The sequence below is a fragment of the Mesoplodon bidens genome (genome assembly GCF_964165515.1).
Source record: "Mesoplodon bidens genome assembly, chromosome: 4".
Lineage (NCBI taxonomy): Eukaryota > Metazoa > Chordata > Mammalia > Artiodactyla > Ziphiidae > Mesoplodon > Mesoplodon bidens.
In genome coordinates this window covers 90,277,220-90,304,616 of record NC_138160.1, presented here as the reverse complement: position 1 = coordinate 90,304,616, position 27,397 = coordinate 90,277,220, and the positions used below count along the sequence as shown (strand labels likewise).

Below are 27,397 nucleotides of genomic sequence, written 5' to 3'. Positions count from 1 at the left end.
AGCACATATTTCTCTCAAATCTGAGAGGTGAATAAAGGAAACAAATAAAATAAAATGAAAATGGAAAACAAGCCACTTTCATTTTTTAATGGGCTTGGCTTGACATCTCAGTGATAGAATTCCTTCAAAAGAATTTTGTCTACTATCATATTCAGAAGTCAAGAAGAAATATTCTTCCCATTTATAAAGAAGCAGCATAAAACAGGTGATCTGTTGGACTCTGAGATCATTTCTGGGCCCTGGCTGAAGTAGGCCTGAGACAGCCTTCCCCCTTACCTGTTCTCTTTTGACTTCTGATGTGGAAGGACAGGAAGCCTCAGAGCTGTACTTTAAAGTACAGGTTTTACAGGACTGGGAGTCAGAACTAGGATCCGGCCTACCCTCACAATGGAAACATCTATTTTTCTTCTCCATCTCAAATCTCAAATCTCAACCAAGAGCTGATAGTGGACCCACAGAAGCCAATTTGTCCACAGACTTTCCTGTCTGAGCCAAAAGCAAGATAGAAAAGGCACAGATCTGGATCTCCTATTTGACGCTAACTCCCCCTGTTGGCATGGAAGTATACCAGTCAATTCTGGATGAAAGGAATTGACATGTCCAACAAATATTATTGGTTTATTGAGCAATAAAGAGGAAATCTTCATGCATTAAGTGAAGATCCATTACTTAAGAAATAAATCTATTTTTTAATTGATTTTTTGAATAAAATACCTTCCTATTCAACCTGTAGAAGTCATCTGCTTCAGAAACCTGGATCTTGAGATCTCTGAGAACAGACCAAACTTTCAAGCACTTCTTGAAACAAAACCTTGCAAGGGTAAGCTGGGACGAAGTGAGAGAATAGCACTGACGTATACACACTATCAAATGTAAAACAGATAGCTAGTGGGGAGCAGCTGCATAGCACAGGGAGATCACCTCAGTGCTTTGTGTCCACCTACAGGGGTGGGATAGGGAGGGTGGGAGGAAGACACAAGAGGGAGGGGATATGAGGATATATGTATACGTATAGCTGATTCACTTTGATATACAGCAGCAACTAACACCAACAATGTAAAGCAATTATACTCCAATAAAGATGTTTAAAAAAAAAAAACCTTGCAAAAAGCTTTGCTAAAAAAGCCTTTCTTAATCCAGTGATTTTTAATTAATTTTACTGAGGTATAGTTCTCCAATTCTTTATAATTCCTCTGATTCACAGAGAAAGAATCTAAATTACACACAAATGATCTTTAAGGTCTAAATAAAAATAAAAATTTGGGCTTCCCTGGTGGTGCAGTGGTTGGGAGTCCGCCTGCCGATGCAAGGGACACGGGTTTGTGCCCTCGTCCGGGAGGATCCCACATGCCTCGGAGCGGCTAGGCCCGTGAACCATGGCCGCTGAGCCTGCGCGTCTGGAGCCTGTGCTCCGCAATGGGAGAGGCCACAACAGTGAGAGGCCCACGTACCGCAAAAAAATAAATAAATAAATAAATAAATAAATAAATAAATAAATAAATAAATAAATAAATAAAAATTAAAGATCTCCTGACAGGAATGTGTTGAGCTTAACAACATACAATGAGGTGAAAGGGCTGGAGAAGCAGTAGAGGGTTCAGGATACGTTTAATTTGAAAATAGGACTCCTATCTTGTTAATCTGTTCTATAATAGTTTGTTCATTGCTACATAAATCCTTGTTCTATTCATTCATTTTTTTGAAAAGAAGGTACTATGCAACCATACTAGATGCCAGATATCATATTCAGGTACAGTGCAGCACATTCTTTAAAATGGACCAAAGTTCAAGAAACTTTACAAATAAGAAAAAATAGAAGAAGAGCAAGAGAGACCTACTATACAAAAGTCTTACTCAGTAAAACTTTCCTGGTCACAATTATGACATAAAATCTCTTCTTTTAAACCCTTTGCTTCTCTTTCCAATTCCATGCACTTCCAAAAAAAAAAAATCAAGACTTACATCTTTGCATAATTTTCTCTATTTCTCTAGTTTAAATATATACATTTTGATTTTGTTGTTATAACAATCATTCATCTTTATATCATGTCCATCAGGGAAAAGCCCCATTTTATATTTTGAGAATAATTTAATAAAATGTTACAACTAATAAATAATAATAGACAACATGGGGTGGGGAGCTCCTTATAAGCCAGGCATTGTTTAAAACGTTTTAGGTGGATTATCTCATTTAATCCCTCATAATAACCCTTATGAGAAAGGTTCTAACACAAGCCCTAGTTTACAGAAGAGAAAACTGAGGCAGAGAAAAGTTAACTAACTTGCCCAAGGTCACATAGCCAATACGCAGTTAACCCAGGATTCAAAGCTAAGCAACTCTGCTCCAAAAATCTGTGCAATTAACTTATATTATGCTTCTTGGGCTAAATCCCTGCTCCATCTCACCAAAAGTATTCTGTTGCCAAAAATGGAGTCTCAAAGGATGCATTAATTTTGTCTTTTTGCTATAAGTTGACACACTCAAGAAACAATGAGTTTTGATTTTCAATATTCTTTCCTTTGTTTCATTTTTCTCTCCAAACCATTTTAAACATATAATTTGTATTTTTATACCTACATAGATTTACTTATATTTTCCTACCTTTCTTTATTTCCTGTGTGGTTTTATTTATTTATAGTTTCAATATTCATTGAGCATTTACAAGATGCCTGGCATATGAATTCTCAGGATCATAAAATCACAAAACTTTAAATCTTGAAACAATCTTGGAGAAAAAGTAAATCAAAATTAATGTTCACAGTCAAGGAATATAAAATCTAGAGAAGCTAGATTTCTTGCTTCTTCGTCCAGCCCAGAAAAAAAGCTAATTCGGGTATCTCTCTTGTGATCATCTGTACCCACTGGTTTTCTCCTCACAACTAGAAAAATTTGATGTCATCTAGATACCTCACTAGGCAGTCTTTCAGGTCACTTATATAGATAATAAGTACAACGGATGTTATATTAGTGTCCTAGGTCTTCTGTTAACAAAATACCACAAACTGCATGGCTTAAAGGAAAAGAAATCTGTTTCCTCACAGTTCTAGAGGCTATAAGTCTGAAATCAAGGTTTTGACAGGGTCATGCTTCCTCCAAAAACTCTAAGGAAGTATCCTTCCTTGGCTCTTATGGCTTCTGGTAGCCCCAGGCAATCCTTTGTTTATAGCAGCATAACTCCAATCTCTGCCTCGGCCTTCACATGGCTGTATTCCCTGTAGGTCAGTCTATCTTTTCTTCTAATAAGGACACCAGTCATATTAAATCAGAACCTGCCCTAATAACCTCATCTGAACTTGATTACATCCACAGACCCTATTTCCAATTAAGTAAAGTCATACTCACAGGTACTGGATATTAGGATTTCAACATATCTTTTTGAGGAAACAATTCAACCCATAACAGATGGGTTTATTAACTGCTAAGGTATCTTTATCTTTACAGTTTTCCAGTTAAATAAATATCTGTTTATTTCTACCCTCTGATTTTAAATCTTTTCTTGGGCCATGCTAAAAGTATACTTCCCACCCAATGGTGACTTAATATTTAGCAATCTTTCGTAAAGAACATTGCCAAGTCTTTCCTAAAACCTAAGTAGATGATTTTTCTATACCCTATTACCTTCATATAAAAGAACTCTAAGAATAATCAGGCATGATTTCTTCCTTAGAAAATACTCCCTTTCCCCTAGAAGGTTTTTTACTTAAATATTTGATGACTCTATTTGTTATGAATTCTAAGAACTTGCACAATATTCAGAAAATATTTACTAAGCCTCCTCTATTTGCCAAGTACTGCTCAAGGCCAAGGAAATCATAGTAAACAAAATGAAAGTGTCTGTCTTTGTGGAGCTACAGCCTGAAGGGCTAGCAGGGATTATAGGGGAAGAAAATAAATACTAAAATCATACATATGTACATAATCAAATGCCATAATTAAATGAGTTAATAACATATAAATACACGTATTAAAATATTTAATGCATAGAAATGCTTAAAAGAAACCTACCACATAGTAAATGTTAGCCAACAAAATTGTAGTAGTAGCAGCAAAGAACTAGAAGTAAGGGCTATGTAAGAAGTGGAAAAGGGCAATAGGATAATGATGGCAGGGAGTAGAGGGTTAATCAAAGAGCCTATTACAGCTAGAGTAGTCAGAGAGATGTCTCAAAGGAATGACATTTGAGTTGAAATGATGAAAAGAAGGCAGTCAGGCATATGAAAAACTGGGGAAAAGAGCATTAAAGAGAGAGGAAACAGAAAGCCCCTGAGATGAGAAGCAGTTTGGCCTGCTCAGAGGACAGTGAGATCAGAAAGGCTAGAGTGTGGAGGATGAGAAGGAGTGGGAGGCTACGCTGGGGGAGAGCTAGGCAGGGACATGATCATGTAGTTTAAGCTCTGATAAGAAATTTTATTTTGATTACACAAGGATCCCACTGGAGGGTCATAAGCAGGAGATCACACAAGATCACACTGAGATCACTCAGTTACTACGTAGAAAATAAAATGTAGGAAGGGCAAGGGAGCAGACAGGTAGTCTGGAAGAAGCAGTCAGGCTACAACTTACTGTTTTATTATGATGATCACAGTGAAGATGCTGACAAGAGGTCAGATTTGGGATATATTTTAGAGATAGCACCACGAGAACTTATGGAAAGAGTGGATATGAGATTTGTGGAAGAGTGAACACAAGGGTGATTCCCACGATTTTTGGCTTTAACAGATGATTAAAGGTGACACCATTTACTAAGAAGTGGAATACTGTGAGAGTGGCAGATTTGAGGGTTTTGACAAGTTAAATATGAGATTATCAGGCCAATTCCTGAATGAAATAATCAAATTCTAAGTCACTCTTTTTAAATGAAGTTCACTTTAGGTATGTCTTCGTCATGCAAATGACTGTCATACATTATATATAATACCAGAAACAACAAAAAATTTTAGTTGATCTGAATAACCAAAGCATTATTTTTACATATGCAAGAACCATGTGGCAGGGTGATGACTTTTTGTAAGCATGCTAAAAATAGAAAGTCTTCACATATAAATTTCAAAACTGTATATGCATTTATTTAATTTTATTTTTAAAGCCTAAGATGAAAAATAGCTCAATTTCAGACACTTGGTTTCTCTGACACTGAGCTCCACCTGCTGGTAGTTTCTTATCTTTAGGAATTTGTTATCTTTAGGTATTATACTCTGAAAAAGAATTTAAATATGTTTAAGTGGAATATAGGCTCCAATATAAATACACTGAAAAATCACATTTAGGAGAAATCATGGTAACTTTTTCTTTCTTTATAGCTACCTTTTATTGAGTTTAGCTATACGCCAGGCACTGTGCTAAAACATTTTTACAAACAATATCTCATTAATTTTCAAAACAATTCTATGAGGTTTCTATGATTTGCTACATTTTACCAATAAGGATATTTACCTCAGAGAGGTTGTGTTGACTTTTCCTATGGTCATATCTTTAATAACACAGAGAGGGTCTAAACTAAGTTCTCTCTGACTATAAGTCTGTTGGCTTAGTAAACAGGCAACACTGCTTGGATAGAATTTAACCTATTGTGACAGGAAATTCTGAGCTTGAATCTGCCACTCTTATTCTGATGAAAATCCTTACTCTCTTCAAGTTTCAGGGTTCTCATCTGAAAGGTAGAAATCACTCCTTCCTTGCAGGGTTGTTTGCCAGTAACAATAGTTTATGTCCAGCATACAGTCAGTTCCTTTCTTTTAGTAATTTTCCTTAAATGACATATTGGAGCAACCTAACGTATGAGGCTTTATATGGCCAGATGTTAATGAATCAAATCTACTGTCTTTCAAAGAATAATCTTTAGGAAATTTTAAATTTTGAATTGTATTAGATATTAAAAAGTTTGTTTAGAAAAATCCTCCAAAATGGAACATTTCATATAATAGTGAGATTTTCAGCACTCTTTAACTACTCATCTTTAAAATCTATAGAGTAATTATACATAAAGCCAACAAAAAAATCTACAAAGTTAAATTAAGAATAATCAACTAGAAAATAGTGAGACATCACAATTATCACAATTTATCATGAAAATTGCAAGCAAAAGTTAAACACTGATAATTTCCCTTTAATCATCAATAATGTTTTTTAATCCTAACAAGGGGCAAGCTTTGAATAATGTTATGGGAGTTACGTTTTCACAACATAACAAAATTATTTTACATATATAAAATATTTCCAATAATTTAAAATATAGGTTTTCAACAATTTTAAAAAATCAGCTAATTTATTAGTAAATCCTTCTAATCTTACAGATCCACCTGCAAACAATTATAAAATACCTGCAGTTGAAAACCATTCCCAGGGAAAATAATGATCCACTGTATAACCTAACTGCAGCTGAGAAAAACAGTACTAAGACAGAATCATTAGAATCACATCCAAGTTCATTAATTATTCTAAATCTAGATTATATTCTTGGATGAACTCCGTTTACATACAGATGCATTCTTAGACCTCCATGGACTGATTTTGGTGTTATGGCCTCCACTTCCACTGAGGGATTCTAGATTCTGAAAGAGATGGCCTTATGAATCTTCTTCCAGCATGAGCTGTAGTGATATTGTCAAGGGCACTGTCACTGCAAAAGTCAATGTCAAAGCCTCCAGTAAGAAATTCTATTAGAGCTAAATACAATGAAAAGCTTTGCTTCCCCTGCAATGTGACATGCCTTCTTTTATTTAACAGTAACTATTACATGACTTTATCGTCCCTTTCATTTTGGCTTTTGGGAAGCTTAGACACAAAATAATAGCTCTACTGTAGTAACTATCCAAGCTATGACCTACATAGCTTTTTCTCCAGTCCTGATATCCTGTTACAACCTCCATTTTTCCTGGTGCTGATTTTATTTTTTTATTTGTATTTTGCTGTATTTTGTCATCATTAGCTACCTCAAATACTCTGAGGACTAAGGCAGGAAATGAATGAATGAGTGAATGACACAAGTATATAAACTAGCAAATATGAAATCTATACAAAAAGCCTTGCAATGTGAAGATTACAAATTCCCGGAGCTAACAGTCTTTTCGCCGAACAATTTAAAACAAACCTGATTATCTCATATTGGTGACATCATGCTCTCTGCAATCTTCAGACCCCTAGACATGGTCATTCTACTAGGCTGCCTTTCTTAGAAGTGATACAGCTGAAGCTTAAAGCAGCAGCTCTTGTTCACTTCCTGTCAATCAGCTGAAGAACTCTATGGAAAAATAGGAGGACACAGGAAGGTTTCCTGTGTTCTTTAATTTTTAACATCCTAATCCCAAATCACATTGTACATCCACAGAGCAAGAAGTCAAGCTGTCTCTGACTTTCTGACTTTGGGAGACAGGAAAGAGGCAACATCCCTAAAAATCACCCAAGAAGCCTATAAGAATGACAGATGAAAATTAAATCAGGCTTTCAAATTCCTATGGAAAACAACAGATCAGCGTTTTTTCATGGTATGGCCAGTCCATGCTTGTTTTACTGCTCACATACCAAATATCTTTAGTATCTGCACAAATTATTCCATCATTTTAAAAGCATGGTCTATCTTTCAAAATAGAAATAATTATGATCTAATTCACCAGCACAATTTTCAAATTATAATAAGCGACCACTAAATTAAAGTGAGACCTCTAAATTGTATGCTGTCATCAAATGCTAGAAAGTACAAAGACACTTTCTCTTGGTGAGTTAAATAACCAGTGAAAAGTCAGAATCAACATGCTTGCACTACCCAGTTTGGGGGTAACTGACACTCTCTTTAGCTCCCCAAGCTCCTGATTTGAGGTACATATTATTATCTTACAATGCTAAATAAGCTACTTTCACAAGAGGCATTCAGAATTTAAAAGAGTTCTTTAAGACAAACTCCTTTGCCTAATAGTTCTCAAACTTTTTTCAACCCTAAGAGACCTGAAGGATGCAACACTTTCGCAGCATGCATTACAGTTAACTATGGCTTGTTAGTAAAAGAGAAAGGTAGGGAGAAATATAGTCCATGGAGGAAACATAATATGGGAAGGAAGAGGGTGAACGAAGAGGGTTGACAGAGCGACAGAAGTATGGCCTGTGTCGTTTAAAAAGCCCCTCCTCATCCCAAGTAATTCTGAAAGGACAGCCATGAACAGCCCAACACACAGACACAAACTAACACACACACACACACACACACACACACAGTGGAACATGCCTTCATTTTGGTCCCACGCTTAATCAGAGCAAATTTTTTTCTGAAATTCTTAATTGAAGTACAAGATACATTCAGCAAAGTGTACAAATCAAAAGTGTACAGTTTATGAATTTTCAGACTGAAAAGATCCCGGTAACTAGAACACGGATCAAAATACAAGTCATTTCCGCACTCTAGAAGTCCCCTGTGTGCCCCTTTCAGTCCTTCCCTCATCTCACCGAGGGTAACCCCTATCCTAACTTCCAATATATCACAGATTACTTTTGCCTCTTTTTGAACTCTATATAAGTGGAATCACAGATTATGTAACATCTGGTATCTTTCACTCAATATGATGTTTGTAAGTTTCACCCATACTGCTGTAATTTGTTCATTCTTATAACTGCAGACAATTTCACTGGGTACATATTCCACAGTTTATCTATTCCACTGTTGATTGACATTTGGCAGTTTCCAGTTTCAGTCTATTACAAATAGTGCTCCTGTGTATATTCTTATACATGTCTTTGGGGGAACATATGTATTCATTTCTGGGTCACAGGGTGTGCCCATATCCTTTAGTAGATATTGCCAAATAATTTTCCTAAAGCGGTTGTGGTGGTTAAGATATTTTTGAGGACACAGTGTATCCTGACCCCACTTAAATGACACAGCATACTGAGTTTCTGATTTTGCCTACCTATAAGTGATGAATATGCTAGCTAAAGCTATTTCTCTGTATCCTTTCCTTTCCATCAGTGCTATAAGGAATTTATTACTTTCTAGAACATATTCTAGAATAATTTACCCCTCTACATTAACTGAGTAGGTGTTTTGTTTTGTTTGGTGCTTATATGCCAAGGAATATGTAGAAAAGGAGTCAAACATTTGACCAGAATCTAAACACTGATGATCTCATCTCTTCAAGCACGTTGAAGAAAAATTTATTGAGCACCTACTCTTTGCTAGGCACTGTCTTAAGCACCAGAAGCTTTATATAGAATTATAAGAGATGAGGTACTTATAATAATAGCATAAATGAAGCCAGGGCATTTTCATTCTCAATGCTATCATCTACTGGCCTCTCAGACACTCTCCTTTATTTACTGAGATCTTTGCAAGTGGCTTATAATTATTTTCTTTCCAATACATGACTCTTATACCCAAGGCCTCAAAGTTCCTTTGGATGTCTTCATCTCCAACAATGCTCATTTATGCTTAACTTCAGCACTGCATTCTACTATTCATAACTTGGAACCTACCAGTCAAAATTGCTTCACATGTGAAATTTCAGATCACACTTAATAGCTTCATATAAGTCTCTTAACTACCTTACTCCAACTATACTTGTTCTTAAACTAGATGAATAGTCAGTCCCTGGACTACTCCAATATTTTTATCCCAGTCCTTCACCCCTTATATACTTCTTTCTTTTTTTGCTGTTTCTTCCATAGGGACATACCTGCTAGTTATGACAAGCATCCATTCTGATTGGTCAGAGTCCAAGGTAGGGGCCAGACAATATAAGGAAAGCCTCTTACGCAAGCCATTCAGAAAAAATACTGTTTAGCCTAAAAGTTATAAGCAGCCGTTCTTGTGGGGGTCAATATAACCAGACTTGTCCTGATTTGAAATTTTAAAAGGTTACTTTGGGTGGAGCATAGCAAACAGGTGGAAAGGAGGCCACTGTGAATGGTAACAGACAAGTTAAAAATCTCATTTTCTAATTGCTTTTCTTAATGATTATTTTCGTTACTAGTGAGGTTGAAAATTCTTTCATATCTTTATTAAAGCTTATATTTCCTTTATTATAAATTTCTTATGTTCTTTGTCCATTTTTAATTGATGCATTCCTTCTTTATAAACCAACTTGGATGATTTACTTACATATTTTAAAACATTAATCCTTGTCATATTTGCATCACATATTATTCCCAATTTTTATTCTGCAATTTAGTTCTTTGTTTTCTGACACAGGAAAATGTTCACTTATATTTTCTTTAGTCGTTTTGTGGCTTTATTTTTTTATATTTGAGTAATACACCTGAAGTTTATTTTTTATGTGGCATGAGCTTAAGACCTAAAATGATATAAACTGAATAATCTTTTAATCTTTTGTTTTCCTTAAAATAGCCTTATACTCATATTAAGAACATATATAGGCTTCTTTGGATGAGTATTCTATTAATCTATCTGTATATTCTTGCTTCCTAACTATGCTGTTTTAATAATGTAAACTTCTAGTTGTTCAAATGTTATGTTTCTAACATTATCAGTATGATAGCATTCATTCAAATTTCAAAATGAAGGCAGATAAAAGGATCTGAATTTGTTTATATTCTCTTGTAGACCCTTGTAACATCTACCACATAGTTAAAATTTCTTTCTGATTGAGTTATTTCTCCTTCCAAGGATTAAATAATTTTTAAGCAATTTTGAGAACTTATCTGGAAGAATTAGCCTCTACTCTAAAAGATCTCTAGATACATTCTGACAGAGAAAATCTTTCCTTAGTCCAAGATCTTATCATTTGTCTGGGATTTGCAAACTAAACCAATGATTTTAAAAATTAACAGTTGAGTCTTAATCTTTTAAATATTAATACTGAGAAATAATTTTCTTCAGAACACTATAATAAAAGAGAAAATTTATTAGGATTTAAAATTCTTTCATTAGGTACCAAATGAAGCAATAAATCATAATATTCACATATTCTCTTTATTAAACCTTTCAATTAAATTAAAGAAATTGATATGTCATAAAAATAACTTTCAAAATTTATGACAAAAGACTTTAGAGATAAAAATATATGAATCCTTCACTACATGAAAGGCCAACTGTCTACTTTCAATTCAAGTCAAAAGATAACATACTGACACATAAATTTTAAGACAAATACTATTCAATTTAATAGAGGAATTAGCAAATAAATTGTAGAGGCTGCAATACTTTTCTCAGGTTGAAGAAAATTAGATAATTTTTAAATTTTTAAAAGAATGTCCTGAACATGTTATGCAATGGTTTATATGCCAAGTAGTTGCTTTTTATTGATTTATTTTTAATGGATATGCAAAAACAAAACTATATTATGGGAGAAAAGGAAGAACTGTATTCATTATCAACAGAAATTTTTAGCAATTTTATTATTCACAATTATTATGACAAATTAGACATGTATGTAAAAATCTTTTTTCTTCTTCAGATGATTAGATCTCTCCCCTGTCTTTTCAAATAATGTATCTGCATTAAACTACAATAAAAAAGTCCAAAGTTTTTCTTAATTTTTAATTAACATAGAATGAATGTCAGTTAATACTATGTCTATCAGTTAACAGTTAATCCAAAAAAAAAAACTACACAAAAAGAAAATCTAATTGGTGTGTGAATAATAATGAAATAGTTGTTAAATTAAAATTTGTATTACATTTAACATTTTTTGTGTGAATTTGCATAAGTCACTTAACTTCTCTATTCTCATTTTTTATGTTTATCTTGAGTAGTATTCCAGTATTCCTAATTTCCTTGGACATGTAGATTTGGGGATCATCAGTTGATGTTTAAGTCATGACAGAAGGAATAAAAACCCACAGATAACATGAATACAAAGAAAAGAAAAGGATTGAAAGCCAAGGGCTGAAGGCTAAAGCCTGAGGAATATTAATGATCAATTTCATCACAGCACTTAACTCTGATGTTTTCTTGTTAATCAATTATTTATTGCAACTTTCTGCCTGCTGAATGTAGATTTTTGAGTACAGAGACTCTCTCTTTTACTCCAGGATGTCTCCATCCATGGCACACAATAGATATTATGGGAGTTGGTTAACTGTGTTTAATAAGAAGGCAGAGGAAGGAAGAGGAGAAATGGGGACAAAGGTGCAAGAGACAAAAGAAAGGAGGAAAAAGAGAAATGCAGAGGAGAGGGAAAAGAAAGGGGACAAAAACCAAATATGTACTAAGCACCTTCCTATGTCTGGGCTCTATAATGTGCCTTTGCCTTTGCATCACTCATTTAGTCCTAATAACAATCCTCTGAGGTGCATATTACTAACCACATTTTACAGATGAAGAAACTGAGGTTTAGGGGGGTAAAAATTTACTTAAAGGTAATGAAATGCATGACAATTTGACTCAAGTTTCCACATTTTCTCCACCCTGCCCTGCTGGTAAAAAGAGAGACTTTAAATAATACTGAGAGAAGGGAATCAATGAGGTATAAAGAAAAACTGGTTTCAATTGATAGAATGAATAAATAATGGTATGGCATAAATTGACAACAAAGAGAGTTATTTTTAAAAGGCAATACAAGTATTAAAAGCTGTTAATTGAATTTTCCATAATTGCAAACTTAAAAGAAAAATGTTGTTTTAGAAATGAATAATTATCAAATATAATGCCATTTAGGAATTGTTTTTTTCACTCAAACTAAAAGAAAACTGTCATTAAAAAATGTGATTATGAGTTATATTTTTATAAAAATTGCTTTGTGCACAATTTTAAGCACAAACTTTAATAGTGTAGTAGAAGAAAAAAATGAGCTTACAGTAAACTAATAACACTAAAAATGTTCTTTAAAAAATTAGCTGGTCAATCCTATTGATGCCAGCAATATGTAAGTAAAATTAATTACATGATACTTTGTTTAAAAAATACTTTGTAATCTATTATGGCTAAAGAACACAATATAGTCGGCCCTCGACATCTGCAGGTTCTACATCCACAGATCCAACCAACCATGGATCTGAAATATTTGGAAAAAAAAATTCCAGAAAGCTCCAAAAAGTAAAACTTGAATTTGCCCTGTGCAGGCAACTATTTACATTGTATTTACAACTATTTACATACCATTTACATTGTATTAGGTATTACAAGTAATCTACAGATGATTTAAAGTATCATCATGTGTGTAGGTAATATGCAAATACCATACCATTTTACTGCAGGGGCTCCTGGAACCGATCCCCCTTGGATACCCAAGAAAGTCTGTACTTCAAATACAGAGTAGATCCCAAACATGCTTATCTATCATCTAAAAATTAACAGGATACATTTTTAAAAGAAAATACTCATGCTTTATGAAAAATAATATCAAGACTAAGGAATAAAGACTAGCAGAAAATAAGCATTTACATTAAATCATCATTTCTGTGATAACTATCATCTACATAAAAGACAATGGTAGCTTACTAAGTTGCAGGCACTGTTATACGCGCTTTGAATGTGTAAACTTAACTATTCCTTACAACAAACCCAAGAGTAAGTAAAACTATAATTCCTGATTTACACATTGGGAAATGAGGGCAGGAAAAGTCCTGAAACTTGCCTAACACTTCCTAAGTGGTAGAGCATGGATACAAATCCAAGCAGTCTGGCTCTGCAGCTGGAGCTCTCTCTAGAGTGACGATTCTATTGCAATAACTCATTAGTCATTATCTCTGTAACTACTGGAGACTTTGTCACTCTGTTAGAATACCACTGCCACAATTATTTATAAAATGAGAAATATTTGATAGAAGCTAACATCAACATTTAACCCATTTTTTAAAAAAACTGAATGGCATCAATTATAACCTATAAATAGATATTTTGAAATTCTGTACCTATTCGGTCCCTCTGTAAACATCTGCTGAGTGTATATCTACGTACTGCTAGGCACCTAAAGTTTTTCTAATGTTTTAATATATGGATATATACAAGTCAAAATGCAGCCAACTTTCAAATTAATTGTTAAATCAATTACTTTTGCTCCATCTACCCCCACCAAACCTATGGTAGGGTCTAAATCTATTTTATCTTTGACCCACCCTTCCCACAAAACCCCGGTACAAAATATTCATGTAGTAAGTAATGATTAAACACTTGTTTAACCCCAAATGACTGAATAAATCTGAGTTATTAATCTTTTAATTTGCATTAATCATAGCAATATTTAATTCTTGCCTAACTTTACTTTGTTCTTTTATTATATCCTTTTAGAGCTAGCTAAGCCCTGGCTAGTTAGTTTGTGCTAAGATATTAAGAAATCCATAATTAAAAAGACAAATTAGGAATATATATATGTATACATATATATACATATACATGAAAATGAAAGGTAGCTTTTTCATTTGGTTTGTACTATATTACATGCATATATGTGTGCGTGTGTTTGTGTATAAAAATGAAAAAGTTACGTTTCATTTACCATATACTTGATTTGGTTTATTTACTCACTGAATATGCATATAAATATGAGCAGAGATAGTTAAAATATAAGTTAAAAACAGCTTGAAATTTTGTTTTCTTTCCCCCTGATATTGAAGATACAGTGCCCTGATGCAAAAATGTCTCTGGCATCATCCATTAACTAGTCTGTGATGTGAAATGACTTCATTTGTATGAACCAAAGAAAAATGAACATTTAAAGGAAACTTTTTAAATTGAATATAATTGACATATAACATTATATTCGTTTCAGATACATAATATCACGATTTGATATTTGTATATACTGAGAAATGATTTCCACAACATGTCTAGTTAACATTCATCACCACACATAGTTATAAAAATTCTTTTCTTCTGATGAGAACTTTTAAGATCTACTCTCTTAGCAACTTTCAAATATATAATAGAGTATTGTTAACTATTGTCACCATGCTGTATATTACATCCCCCTCATTTTATTTTATAACTGGAAGTTTGTACCTTTTGACCACCTTCACCCATTTCACCCACTCCCCATCCCTACTTCCAGCAATGAAACACAGTCTGTTCTCTGTAACTATGAGTTGTTTTTTATTTTGTTTTGTTTAAGATTCTACATGTAAGTGAGATCATACAGTAACTGTCTTTCTGTCTGACTTATTTCACTTAGCAAAATGCCCTCAGGGCCCATTCATGTTGCCACAAATGGCAAGATTTCATGTATGTGTGTGTGTGTGTGTGTGTACACATATATATGAGATATATATATATATATATATATATATATATATATATATATATATCACATCTTTATCCATTCATCTATTGATGGACACTTAGGTTGTTTCCATATCTTGGCTATTGTAAATAATGCTGCTAGGAACATGGGGGTGCAGATATCTTTTCGAGTTAGTGTTTTCATTTCCTTTGGATAAATAAACAGAAGTGGAATTGCTGGATTGTATGGTAGTTCTATTTTCAATTTTTTGAGGAACTTCCATATTGTTCTCCATAGTGGCTGCACCAATTTACATTCCCACCAACAGTGCAAGAGGGTTCCCTTTTGTACACATCCTCGCCAACACCTGTTATTTGTTGTCTTTTTGATAAGGGCCGTTCTGACCAGTGTAAGGTGATATTTCATTGTGGTTTTGATTGGCATTTCCTTGATGATTAGCAATGTTAAGGAATCTTGACCTGAATCATTTAGAAAACTCAACAAGTTTTTTATAATGTAATCATTATCACCTCCTAACTTCGTTTTATAAATTAGAAATTTATGCATCAAATAAACATAAAGCATATACCTCTAAATACACTTGAAGTATCAGATCTACAGGAGAATTTATTAATTTAATGGTCTACAAAGCCACTGAAAGTTCAGCATGATAAAATTCTTGCCACAGGAAAGCTGGAAGCAAGAATTTATTAATCTATAAAACTGAAATATTAATGTCGATATTAATGTAGTAATTAATATCCATAACTGACATTGTTCTCAGGTTAAGAAACCTTTAAATTACTTTGAGAGTAAAATCTAAACCTATATAAACTGCACAAAACCTTCCAAAATGTATCTTACATATAATCTCTATTTCTACACATAGTAAAATTATAGGATTTCACCAGCTGTCTTTATAATAACAACTGTAAACCATGTGAATATGTCACTTCTTTGCTCAGAGTCTTATTTCTCTAAGAGTTAGCCTCAAAATCCTTACAATGGTCTGCGTGACTATGCGATCTAAATGCCCACTACTTCTCTGACCCCATCTCCTACTACTCTGGCTCACTCTGTTCCAGCCACACTGGCTTCCTTGTTGTTCCAACACAAGAACCAGACTCCTGCATCAGTGCCTCTCAACTGCTTTTTCCCACTGCTTGGAATATTCTCACCCCAGGCAATCTCATCATTTGCTCCCTTAGTTCTTTCAGATCTCTGTATAAATCACTTTATCAGTAAGCCTTATCTGACCACCATATATATGAAAACCCCTCCCAGCACACTTTTTCTCCCTGCTTCTTTTATTTTTCTCCAAAGAACTTACCACCACCTGACATATATATGTTTGTAGGAGTGTGTGTGTGTGTGTGTATGATTGTTTATTGTCTGTCTCCTCCAATTAGAGTAAAAGGTCCATGAGGACAAAAAAAAATGTTTATTTTGTTCACTACTGTATCCCCAGAACTTAAAATGGCACCTGACACCTGACATTCAATAAATATTTGTTTGTTGAACAAATAAATGAAAAAAAAAGAAGTAACTGTATACTCACTGTTACAAAATGATACTTAAAATATATTAAGTAAAAAGTAAGGTACAGAATAGTATTGTATGTTTTACCATTTGTGTCAAAGGAGCAGGAAGCATATAATGTAAGTTTATGTTTATATTTGCATACAATGCTTCTGGAAGGTTACCTCTGAGGTAGGGAACTAGGGACTAAGGAAAGGACACTTAGACACCTGTGCACGTATATGTACTACATATTCAGAGAAATTAAGGTTTTGCCTTCATAAATAAGAAATATTACAAAAGATAATCCTACAGAAAAATCTACAATTCATACTTAAGAACTCAGTAAGTATCTACAAATTAATTTACATGTGAACTAAGGTACATTATTAGAAAAAAGTAAAATAGAATCTTTTTGTAACAGTATTTCTTAATATATAAAATACTTAACATAATCTCATTTCAGTGTCACACAAATCCTGTCAGGCAAGGTGGGTACACATTCATTTCCTCCTTTTATGGAAAAGAAAACTCAGAAAGGTTAAGTAACCTGACAATAGTTACACAGCAGAGACAAAGCTCAATTCAGGTCTCCTGATTCTTAGTCTGGTACTTTTCTCAGTGTATTTGATAGTAAGGCTTGGAATTAACATTTACCTTATGTATTTAAAGAAAGAAAATACACCTGATGATGAAAACAGATAAAGCTTCAATGATGCTGTGAATATATCTCAATTGATATCATTCCAATTTAGTGACTAACTATAAAATTGAAAATATATTGAACATTATGGTAAAATGAATTACTATTGAATCATAATACAGACAATATTTAGTCAACAAACTAGATATTTTGTTGGTTGAAAATGTAACAAAACAGGATTTTATTGATAGTGCTGTTCAGTTAAGCAGAACTCAATAAAATATGCAGAGAAGATAAATATAAGTTGTGTATTAGTCTAGTAAAAGGGCTTAAAAATGTGCAATTTCAGAAACATCAAAGTAAAGGCAATTATCTTATAGGATAGCTAAACATATTTTAAAAGTAGGAACTCATTCCATGGTGCCAGATATATTTGACATATAACAGAGGTTCTTTCAACAAAAATTATTATATTTGGCCTAAAGCACATGCTGTTAAAAGGAAAATAACTAGATTACTCTGGAGTAAAAAGGAAGTTCAATTCCTCAGTTCAACAGACACTGGTTGAAAACTTATGTTCTTACAACTGGATAGCTAAAAACAAACGTGATATTTTTGAATAAATTAAGAGAGAGAGAGAGAGAGAAAGAGAGAGAGAGAGAGAGAGAGAGAGAGAGAGAGAGAGAGAGAGACAGACAGACAGAGTAAAGTCAGACAATGTTTAGTCAGGGGCTAGAAAATCTTGGTATTTCCATCATTATCCAGATAGGGCAGCCAACAAAGAGTTTGCCTTCTAATTTGCCCCAGAAGGCAGATTCTTCTGCCTGCAGAGCTAGAAGTGAAGAATAAAATAAAATAATCCTTGGGTCTATAGTCCATTTAACTCAAATGTCTTCAGCATTAACAGCACATTTAAGTGCCAATAACTCAAATGGATAAGAAAGGATCTGTCTTCTAATTCATCATTTCCCAAAGTACAGTTTCCATCGCACAGTGGTCCCTTCAGGACCCTCTTTGAAAAGGGATTGGAACAGTATTTCCAGAGACACTGCATTCCGTGCTATAGTTCTCCTCTTGGGAATTTGATACAAGAAGTTTAGAAAATTCCTGCAGTCAATACAACTGTTTCTTTTGCCTTAATCGGGTATGTCCGAAATTCTAGAACGCATTTCTCCTTGGAACATTTTTCGAGGACACCAAATTCTCTTGATTTTCTACTACCTCACTGGTCATTCCTTCTTAATCTCTTCCTGATTCCTCCTTGTCTAGACCTAACTTGCAGTGCCCCAGAGTTCAGTCCTTGTTTCTCTTTTCTTCTCTATCCTCTCTCACTTGGTGGCATTCTATAGTCAAATAATTTTAAATACCATTTGATGCCTACAACTCTCAAATTTATATCTCCAGTCCAAAGCATCCTCTGGAACTACCAAATTTCTACATTGATGGGGTTTCTTTCTTTCTCTTTCTTTCTTTCTTTCCTTCCTTCCTTTTTCTCTTTCTTTCTTTTTCTTTCTTTCTTCCTTCCTTTTCTTTTCTTTCTTTCCTTCTTTCTTTTCTTTCTCTTTCTTTCTTTCCTTTCTCTCTTCTTTCTCTCTCTTTTCTTCTTTCTTTCTTTCTTTCTTTCCTTTCCTTTCCTGCTTCCTTCCTTCCTTCCTTTCCTCCCTCCCTCCCTCCCTCTCTCTCTTTCTTTCTTTTTTGGAAAAACAAGCTGAAATCTTGCTCTTCCTCATCAAAGCTGCTCTATGTGTACTCTTTCCATGCACTTGAAACAAATTCTATTCCTCTAGTGCTCCTGCGCAAAACCTTAAAGTTGTCCTTGACTCCTCTCTCTCATACCCCACATTTAATCCATGGGAAATCACATGGGCTCAACCTTCAAAACATATCCATAAGCTAAACACTTCCTGTTAGTTCCTGTGATACCATCCTTGCTCAAACTGTCATCTTCTATCACCTGGGTTGCTGTAACAACCTCAATCTTCCATTCTTATTAACCTTAAGCATATTATCAGCACAGTGATCCATTTAATTCAAAATTCAGAGCATGTCAATCTTCTGTTATAACCTCCCAACCCAATGGCTCCACATTTCATTCAGAGAAAAGCCATAACCCTTAATTATGTTCCACAGGTCCTGAGATCTGTTCTCCATTACTTCTCTAATCTCATTCCCTATACTCTCACCTTCCCCTCTACTCAGAGCTCCTTACTGTACCTTAGAGAATCCAGAACTGCCCCTGCCTTATAGTCTTTGCAATAAATACACCCTCTGACTAGAATGCCCTTTCCCCAGAAATTAAGTGGTTTACTAGCTCCCCAGTTCAAGATTTTGTTCAAACGTCACTTTCTCGTGTAAAAATTGATCAGTGGATGCCTTTGAATGGTAAGTAGAACTATGAGATATTTTATTTTATTTACTATTCTTATTTTATGTGGTAGAAATGTATTATATTTATTTAATAACATTTATTATTTTGTAGTTATTAAAGCCACATATGCTGTTTTTAGAAATCTTGGAAATTAGGAAAAATGATAAAGAAAAAAACTCCTACCATGCAGAGATTTTGTGATGACTATTAACCTATTATATCATATTTTTCATTAAAAAGAACATTGTTTATATAAAAAATATCACTTTCTCGATGATGCTTATCTTTTTTTTTTTTTTGCGGTACGCAGGCCTCTCACTGTTGTGGCCTCTCCCGTTGCGGAGCACAGGCTCCGGACGCGCAGGCTCCGGACGTGCAGGCTCAGCGGCCATGGCTCACGGGCCCAGGGCACGAACCCGTGTCCCCTGCATCGGCAGGCGGACTCTCAACCACTGCGCCACCAGGGAAGCGCCGATGCTTATCTTTATTTGCATTTAAAATTGTATCGCAACCTGTGACCCTCTACACCCCCAATCCCCTATCCTGCTTTGTTTTTATGCCTTGGCATTTAGCACCTTCCAATATAATACATAATTTACTTACTTATTAACTGCCATTCACCACAGAATGTAACCTCCAAGAGAGATTCTTCATTAGTTTTATTCACTGATATATTACAAACATCTAGAAATATCCTTGACACATAGTAGGTGCTCAATAAATATTGCTTGAATGGATAAATGAAACATACTTATCCACAGATAATAGAGAATTATTGTGCAATACTTAATATTTATCAATATCATTTTCTCCTTGGTATTTTGGCCAAAATTTGACTTAGGTGAAAAAAAGACAACACCAGAAGGATGACTTTTCCTGACAAAGATGTTTACATTACCTGTCTCCACAGTTTTTTAGATTTCTGTAAATTAATAGATGGGCCTTAATTCTCATCGAATTATAAAGTCAAAATAAACATCAGTACATCTAAGAGCCTGACTACAATTCTAACCCTGACATCTGAATCACCTTGGAATTTTTATAAGAATATACAATCCATGGCCCATCTCAGGAGTACAGTTCCTTAAGGGCACTCTTCCACAGAAGCATTCACTACCAAAGAGTCTGAATTTTGGTTAACACTGTCATTAATTAGGATCATGTAAAATAGTTAATACTCTTAAATAATATTTAGGCCAAGTTTTTACTATCTTCCATGACATTATGCTTTAATTTTTAGTTCTTCCAATTTTTCCAATATTCAACTAAATTTCCCTTGTTGAAACACCATTTATAAGGATGGAATTTATAAAGAGGAAAAAGCAATGGAACTGCTTACATTAATTTCGGGCTTTTTGGGTAATGTTATTCATAAAACAATGCTTAAACAGTCATTTGGGGAAAAATCATTTATACTTTTAATATTTTGACTGTTTTTGAATAAAATGAAAAGTTATATTCTAATTATTACTGAAAGATGGAATTATGCAAAACTTTCACTGATATACATGGGAGTATTATTTAGTTCTAAGAACTATGAATTGCAAATATTTCTACTTGTTTTATAAAACATACTGAAAAACTCATTAATTGCCATCAATCTGAGGAATGTCTGTTTGATTTATAAAATGTTACTTTATTACTTTAAACTACATATAGCATTCCTTTGTAAATTCCTTAAAGACTTACTAAGGTCATTGCTTCAGTGAATAGATAAGATGTATAGAAACAAATAGCATTTCAACTATTTAAAATAAACTGGATAAATGGAGTATGTGACATCACTTTCTAAAAATTTATAAGGTATTATCATTTAATAAATGGGTATAAGAGAAAGTTTGAAAATACCAGAAAGCAGTTTAGCCTCTTAAACTGTATTATACATTCTAAAACATTATTTATTTATTTATTGAAAAAGTTTTTCTTCGATGATTATGAAAGATAAAGCTCCAAATAATTACAAGTTCTTAATAAAGAATTAATGAACTGTTATATTTTAAATTCCAAAGTCTAGTTTTTAGTTGTTGTTATCAAATGGGGATATGCTATCATTTAGTGACTTGAAGAACTATCTTTTATTCTATAATAATAATGCCAGCATGAGTCATCTGCATACATAATTACTTAAAATAAATTAGATAGCCCGTTTTAACCTATCTGCCACTAAAAAAGGCTATGAAGTAACCAATTCCACACCCACATGGGGACAAGGAAATACTATAAACCACGCTTAGAGAACAAAAGATTTACTAAGGTTTGAAAACCAAGCAAAAAGAATAAACCTTCAGAAGTTCCTCTGAAAAAAATGCATATGTTAGTTATCAAAACTCAAGAAGCAAGAAAATTACTCTAGTAGGGTCCCTGGTCTAAATGGTAAGATCTTTATTGTCTGGTAGGACAGTAAAGGAGAGCAAAGAATTATAATTCATAATTCACAATGTAATGTATAGCTCACTATGGCTCAATTAATAAAAAATAGTAATAACCACAATAATTTAAACACTTCCTATTCATATCCAGATTTATCTAGAATTGGACATTTCACACACAGTCTTTTTTTCCTATGGAGACATTTGAATCCATTTAACAATCAAATTGTACTATTTAGAATCACATAAACTAAAAATTACTAAAATATCACCTATAGCATAATTAACTATAATATAATAGTTCTATTTATGGACTGCATACAGTTACCCACAGAAAAACCCAAGGATACAGCTCAGGCTTTTTCAGCCTTGGCACTACTAATATTTTGGTTTGAGTAAGTTTTTGTTGGGAGTAAGAAGGGATGGGCTGTAACGTGCACTGTACGGTATTTAGTAGCACCACTGGCCTCTACCAACGAGATAGCAACAGCATCCACCAGCTGTGAAAACCAAACATGCCTGGAGACACGGCCAAATGACCCCTGGGGGGCAAAACTGCCCCCTAATAGAAACTACCAACATAAGATAAAGGAAGGGGAAGAGTGAGAGAAAGTAAATTAAACTAGGCATTCTTAAACAGTTAATAAATCTGTATAAAATAAAGTTGAATTTCTAGTTGCTAGATTTAAATGTGTTTATTGTAGTTTAAGGCTATTTATAAGAAAAAAATCGTCTTTAAAAAAATCAATGTTTTGTATTGTGAAAACAATAAACACATCATCAATCTCAGATAAATTCTACTGTTCTTATATAAGAAAAAAATTAATAAGTATCTTTCTCCTTATTTCCTATTTCTATCTTAAGAATAACACCCTACCTTCCTGCTGTCTCCCAGGAATAAAAACAATTGCAGTCTTTGTTTTCAGTTTTGAAGGCAAGAGAAGAGCTTTTTCCTTTGACTCTACAGGTGGTTCCTGAAAGTGCTCTCCAGGTGACCTGAGGTGACTGACAAGTCTATTTTGCATTTACAAACAAGTTTAATAGGACCTGCATATTAACAAGAGTAATAATTTGTTATAGTAACCAGAATTATTTTTTGTATTCACTTATTACCTATGTACTACTCTTTCAACTTTCTCATTTGATTACTCTTTGGCTTACCATAGATGTAACTGATCGTGCATCTTCTTCATAATTTACTACTGGAGGTGGCTCTTTCCCATCATTTTCTTGCACTTTTTGCTCTAGCAATTCTTTCTGTGCTGTAAACTTTGCCTCAGTGCATCTCAGCTGCTGGACTGACTGTTTTAGCTCTTCAAGTGTCTGTTTTTGGCTTAGCAGAAGTACAATACTAAAAGAGAACAGATTTAACATAAATTATTTCAGCTTCTTAAAGAAATAAAGACTTTAAAGGAAACTATATATATATATATATATGTATATTTTGCTATTTTCTTTCATTTTCCTCTTTATAAGAGTCATTCAGAATCAAAAGAATTATGAAACGAAACAGATTTTGAGTCATCACAGTAGTTATTAAATGTTAGCATTAACAAAATGGAAGGAAATGTTTAGAAGCAAAAACCAAATTCAAGATACTTTCAAATGTATTATGATATATAGCATTCATTTTATTTTACAGTTAAACCATCTACCTCACAAAGTACAGACACTTAGGTCCAGAAGTGTAGAGCCTAAAATGAATTGATATGACTGAAGGAGATTCTTACTTTATTTCAAATCTCAAATGGAACATAGCTAAACTCAGATCTGTGCCTAGAGTAAAATAAACCAAATCAAGGTGACAGCCTGGAACCAAGCTGTGTGCATATTGTGAGGGGTATGTTTTTAGAGCTGGGGAAAGCTGTTCCAATAAGGACAAAGGGAATGAGTGTAAGTCCCCAAATCTTCCCCATAACACCATAATAAAGACAGTAGACTTCCCCATTCCTCCTTTAGAGAACTACACATGCCACATGTTACCTTACAGTGATCTTTTAGCCCTTGGAGGCTGTCCTTAATAGGAATTTCAAATTAATTCACCCACATTAAAGCCACAAGAAAACAGGCAGTGCAGGTGAGGAATACCTCTGGGAATGCTGTCATACTTAGTGTATTAATACCTTTTTTTTTTTTTTTTTTTTTTTTTTTTTTTTTTTTCTTTTTTTTTGCGGTATGTGGGCCTCTCACCGCTGTGGCCTCTCCCGCTGCGGAGCACAGGCTCCAGACGCGCAGGCCCAGCGGCCATGGCTCACGGGCCCAGCCGCTCCGCGGCACGTGGGATCCCCCCAGACCGGGGCACGAACCCGTATCCCCTGCATCGGCAGGCGGACTCTCAACCACTGCGCCACCAGGGAGGCCCAATACCTTTTTTTAAACATCTTTATTGGAGTATAATTCCTTCATAATGATGTGTTAGTTTCTGTTTTATAACAAAGTGAATCAGCTATACATATACATATATCCCCATATCCCTCTCTCTTGCGTCTCCCTCTCACCCTCCCTATCCCATCCCTCTAGGTGGTCACAAAGCACTGAGCTGATCTCCCTGTGCTATGTGGCTGCTTCCCACTAGCTATCTGTTTTATATTTGGTAGTGTATATGTCCATGCTACTCTCTCACTTCATCCGAACTTACCCTTCCCCCTCCCCATATCTTCAAGTCCATTCTCTATGTCTATGTCTTTATTCCTGTCCTGCCCCTAGGTTCTTCAGAACCATTTTTTTTTTAAGATTCCATATATATGTGTTAGCATACGGTATTTGTTTTTCTCTTTCTGACTTATTTCACTCTGTATGACAGACTCTAGGTCCATCCACCTCACTACAAATAACTCAATTTCTTTTCTCTTTATCGCTGAGTAATATTCCATTGTATATATGTGCCACACCTTCTCTATCCATTCATCTGTTGATGGAAACTTAGGTTACTTCCACGTCCTGGCTACTGTAAACAGAGCTGCAGTGAATATTGTGGTACATGACTCTTTTTGAATTATGGTTTTCTCAGGGTATATGCCCAGTAGTGGATTGCTGGGTCATATGGTAGTTCTATTTTTAGTTTTTTAAGGAACCTCCATGCTGTTCTCCACAGTGGCTGTATCAATTTACATTCCCACCAACAGTGCAAGAGGGTTCCCTTTTCTCCACACCCTCTCCAGCACATATTGTTTGTAGATTTTTTTTTTTTTTTTTTTTTTTTTTTTTTTTTGTGGTACACAGGCCTCTCACTGTTGTGGCCTCTCCCGTTGTGGAGCACAGGCTCCGGACGCGCAGGCTCAGCGGCCATGGCTCACAGGCCCAGCCGCTCCGCGGCATGTGGGATCCTCCCGGACCGGGGCACGAACCCGTGTCCCCTGCATCGGCAGGCGGACTCTCAACCACTGCGCCACCAGGGAAGCCCGTTTGTAGATTTTTTGATGATGGCCTTTCTGACTAGTGTGAGGTGATGCCTCACTGTAGTTTTGATTTGCATTTCTCTAATGATTAATGATGTTGAGCATTCTTCATGTGTTTGTTGGCAGTCTGTATCTCTTCTTTGGAGAAATGTCTATTTAGGCCTTCTGCCCATTTTTGGATTGGGTTGTTTGCTTTTTTGATATTCAGCAGCATGAGCTGCTTGTAAATTTTGGAGATTAATCCTTTGTCAGTTGCTTCATTTGCAAATATTTTCTCCCATTCTGAGGGTTGTCTTTTCGTCTTGTTTATGATTTCCTTTGCTGTGCAAAAGCTTTTAAGTTTCATTGCGTCCCATTTGTTTATTTTTGTTTTTATCTCCATTTCTCTAGGAGGTGTGTCAAAAAGGATCTTTCTGTGATTTATGGCATAGAGTGTTCTGCCTATGTTTTCCTCTAAGAGTTTGATAGTTTCTGGCCTTACGTTTAGGTGTTTAATCCATTTGGAGTTTATTTTTGTGCATGGTGTTAGGGAGTGTTCTAATTTAATTTTTTTTTTTTTTTTTTGCAGTACGCAGGACTCTCACTGTCGTGGCCTCTCCCATTGCAGAGCACAGGCTCCGGATGCGCAGGGTCAACGGCCACGGCTCACAGGCCCAGCCGCTCTGCGGCATGTGGGATCTTCCCGGGCCGGGGCACGAACCCGTATCCCCTGCATCGGCAGGCAGACTCTCAACCACTGTGCCACCAGGGAAGCCCTAATTTAATTCTTTTACATGTAGCTGTCCAGTTTTCCCAGCACAACTTATTGAAGAGGCTGTCTTTTCTCCATTGTATATTCTTGCCTCCTTTATGAAAGATAAGGTGACCATATGTGCGTGGGTTTATCTCTGGGCTTTCTATCCTGTTCCATTGCTCTATAATTCTGTTTTTCTGTCAGTACCATACTGTCTTGATTACTGTAGCTTTGTAGTAGAGTCTGAATCAGGGAGCTTGACTCCTCCAGCTCCATTTTTCTTTCTCAAGATTGCTTTGGCTATTCGGGGTCTTTTGTGTTTCTGTACAAATTGGGCAATTTTTTTGTTCTAGTTCTGTGAAAAATGCCATTGGTACTTTGATAGAGATTGTATAGACTCTGTGGATTGCTTTGGGTAGTAGAGTCATTTTCACAATATTGATTCTTGCATCCAAGAACATTGTATATCTCTCCATTTGTTTGTACCATCTTTAATTTACTTCATCAGTGTCTTATAGTTTTCTGCATACGGGGCTTTTGTCTCCTTAGGTAGGTTTATTCCTAGGTATTTTATTCTTTTTGTTGCAATGGTAAATGGGAGTGTTTCCTTAATTTCTCTTTCAGATTTTTCATCATTAGTGCATAGGAAGGCAAGAGATTTCTTTGCATTAATTTGGTATCCTGCTACGTTACCAAATTAATTGATTAGCCGTAGTAGTTTTCTGGTAGCATCTTTAGGATTCTCTATGTACAGTATCATGTCATCTGCAAACAATGAAAGCTTTACTTCTTCTTTTACAATTTGGATTCTTGTTATTTCTTTTTCTTCTCTGATTGCTGTGGCTAAAACTTCCAAAACTATGTTGAATAATAGTGGTGAGAGTGGACAACCTTGTCTTGTTCCTGATCTTAGAGGAAATGGTTTCAGTTTTTCACCATTGAGAACAATGTTGGCTGTGGTAAAAACCCTCCAGAAAGTAGGCGTAGCTGGAACTTACCTCAACATAATAAAGTGGATTAATATCTTAATGAACTGTGCAATGCACTACTGAAAGTAAGTTACTAATATGTAAAAGACAATTGGGAAAGACAGTCTCTTCAGGAAGTGGTCCTGGAAAGTTGGACAGCCACATGTAAATCAATGTTAGAACACACCCTCTCACCATATACAAAAATAGACTCAAATGGCTTAAAGACTTAAATGTAAGACAAGACACCATAAAACACCTAGAAGAGATCATAGGCAAAACACTCTCTGACATAAAT

The 27,397-nt window shown here is 34.8% G+C and overlaps 1 protein-coding gene across 4 annotated transcripts in view; it reads right to left on the bottom strand.

Moving 5' to 3' along the window:
• FER (FER tyrosine kinase) overlaps positions 1 to 27,397 on the bottom strand; it is a 481,592-nt gene that overhangs the window by 290,544 nt on the left and 163,651 nt on the right. For all 4 annotated transcript variants that reach the window (XM_081230856.1, XM_081230854.1, XM_081230857.1 and 1 more), the window contains one exon: positions 23,162 to 23,351. In XM_081230856.1, the coding sequence (XP_081086982.1) occupies positions 23,162 to 23,351 (190 nt within the window). The remainder of the gene's footprint in view (positions 1 to 23,161; positions 23,352 to 27,397) is intronic.